This window comes from Pundamilia nyererei, unplaced genomic scaffold, assembly GCF_000239375.1.
Source record: "Pundamilia nyererei isolate P.nyererei 1_Seehausen unplaced genomic scaffold, PunNye1.0 scaffold00216, whole genome shotgun sequence".
Taxonomy (NCBI): domain Eukaryota; kingdom Metazoa; phylum Chordata; class Actinopteri; order Cichliformes; family Cichlidae; genus Pundamilia; species Pundamilia nyererei.
The window spans coordinates 372,185-374,283 of NW_005187617.1; the positions used below are offsets into that span (position 1 = coordinate 372,185).

At 43.4% G+C, this 2,099-nt stretch overlaps 1 protein-coding gene across 1 annotated transcript in view; it reads right to left on the bottom strand.

Annotated features, from left to right (window-relative positions):
* LOC102211632 (PHD finger protein 20-like) overlaps window positions 1-2,030 on the bottom strand; it is an 18,055-nt gene extending 16,025 nt beyond the window's left edge. Inside the window, exons 1-2 of the mRNA XM_013914682.1 lie at window positions 1,864-2,030; window positions 690-769 (exon numbers count right to left, since the gene is read on the bottom strand). Of these exons, the coding sequence (XP_013770136.1) occupies window positions 690-769 (80 nt within the window). The 5' untranslated portion in view covers window positions 1,864-2,030. The remainder of the gene's footprint in view (window positions 1-689; window positions 770-1,863) is intronic.
* Window positions 2,031-2,099: the final 69 nt, after the last annotated feature.

The following is a 2,099-nucleotide window of genomic DNA, read 5'->3' on the forward strand; positions in this document are numbered from 1 at the left end:
AAAAAAAATCATCACCAGTATCTGAAAGTTTCCTGTATGTTGGCTGAACTGCTGTGGGAACTTAAATGAATCATCCACTCATCGGATTTCCACAGACCAGACTCATAACAAAGGGACTATTAAGAAGTCGCTAACCCACACTTTACTTTAAAAGCTTGAATGAGTGGGTACATCATAACAGCAGAAGCTCAGTAAAACAAACAATTAATTTTTGGTATTTTGAGTGTGTTAGTCCAAGGAGGGTGGACATGAGTGTCGGGGTGATTTGTGACAGAAGGAGAGCAGCAATAGTGAAAGGAAAGGTTTAAAAGATTGTAGTGAGGCCCATTGTGATGTTTGGTTGTACAGGAGGCAGAGCTGAAGATGTTCAGATGTTGACTAGGAGTGAGCAGGATAAACAGGATTAGAAATTAGTGCATCAGAGGGAGGGCTCAGAGTCAGGGAGGAAAGGCTGAGGTGGTTATGATGCGTGTAGGAGAGCGAGAGTGCATATCTTGGGCAAAGGCTGTTGAATATGGAGCTGGTGGTTGGAGTAACAGAGGAGGATGCAGGGACACAGTGAGATGGAGGCAGATCATCTGCTGTGACGACCCCTAAGGGAAAGAATAAGTGTGTGTGTGTGTGTGTGTGTGTGTGTGTGTGTGTGTGTGTGTGTGTGTGGAAGGTGGTGGTGGGAGGAGTCTTCTGACCAGTTCTTGTGGTGGTCTCGAGCTTCTAGCTTGGCTCCGACTTCAAATGTGATGCCTGATCGGTCCGGAGGTGTCTTCATCTGGTACAAAAACATAGGAAGTGTTGATGTGAGCATTTTCTGTCATTTTACTGTGGAGAGTTTATTTGACAGTTCAATATTTTTAAGCCATTTTCTTTTGTTTTGATGGAGCACAGCAGTTATCTTCAATGTTGGATACAAATATTCTATTTGCTATGTTTCATTATTTGTGGAACAACAAGTGTAAACGGACAAGGTGAATAAAAACTCAAAGGCAGTCCATTCTAATAACTTATAAACAGAGTATAGGTTGAACTAAGCAAATTCCTAAATAAACTCAAACTTTTTCTTCTATTTTTGCAAACTATTGTTGTAAGTTAAAAAAAATAAATAAGCAAGAACACACAAAGGTCAAAGGTCGCGAACGCTACTGTACGTCACATTGCGTGATGACGGCATACATATGATGACGTTGCGCCCGTCTCCGATAACGGTTGCAGCCCAACTTTTTTTAGTGTAGTTATTATCAGCTTTCCACGGGTGCAGTCTGAATTTCGACTGAACAAATGTGCGAATGTTAAACTCGAACAGTTTGTAATGAATGAAACAGACATTTTTTGACTTTCCGCTTAATATTCCTTAGCTTTCTTAGTAGAAGAAGATAATTGGTCTTGAAGACTCCTAAGGACCCCTACTCTAAATTTTATTGGCTGTCTCGGTCGTCAGTCGCTCTAAATGTCCCTCCCCTGTCTAGCTTAACAGATATTTGACAGCGGCTAAGATGCTAATGCTATCAATGTTAGCTCTAAATATTAGCACAGAATGACACCGGACGAAGCGGAAAGTACTTTAAAAGAACACTTCAGTAAAAGACACCAGCGTAAGAGAAGATACAGTCGCATGTTTAAAGCTGTCCTCTGCGCTGGTGCAGTTCAGCGGAGTTGGATCGCCTCTCCATTGACTGTGAATACAGAAGCTAACACAGCTAACAGTTCGCTGCTGCTGAAGCAGCTTAGGCTGACAAGTCTCACTGACCGCTGCGAGCAGCCGCAGGCCTCCTGTCGGCCAGCGGAATATTTAATAAAATGTCTCTGCACTTTAATTACAAACATGAGCGTGGAATATGTAAACGAGAAACATAAAAGCTTGTTTACCTCTGACGTTACTTGTTCTCTGCACTCCTCATACTGTGATGACTATAGAGCGCATGCGCGAAGGGGGCCGAGTTTCTGGCAGGGATGGGACGCTTGAAAAGCGTTTCTTCGCTGTGTCGAGCCTCCGACGCGAAGATGTTTCAAAATACTGCACCGAACACAGAGATCACATGACCACGAATAAACGAGGCTTTGGTGCCCCAGTTCCGACAGGTGGTGTACCTGCTGCTTCCGGG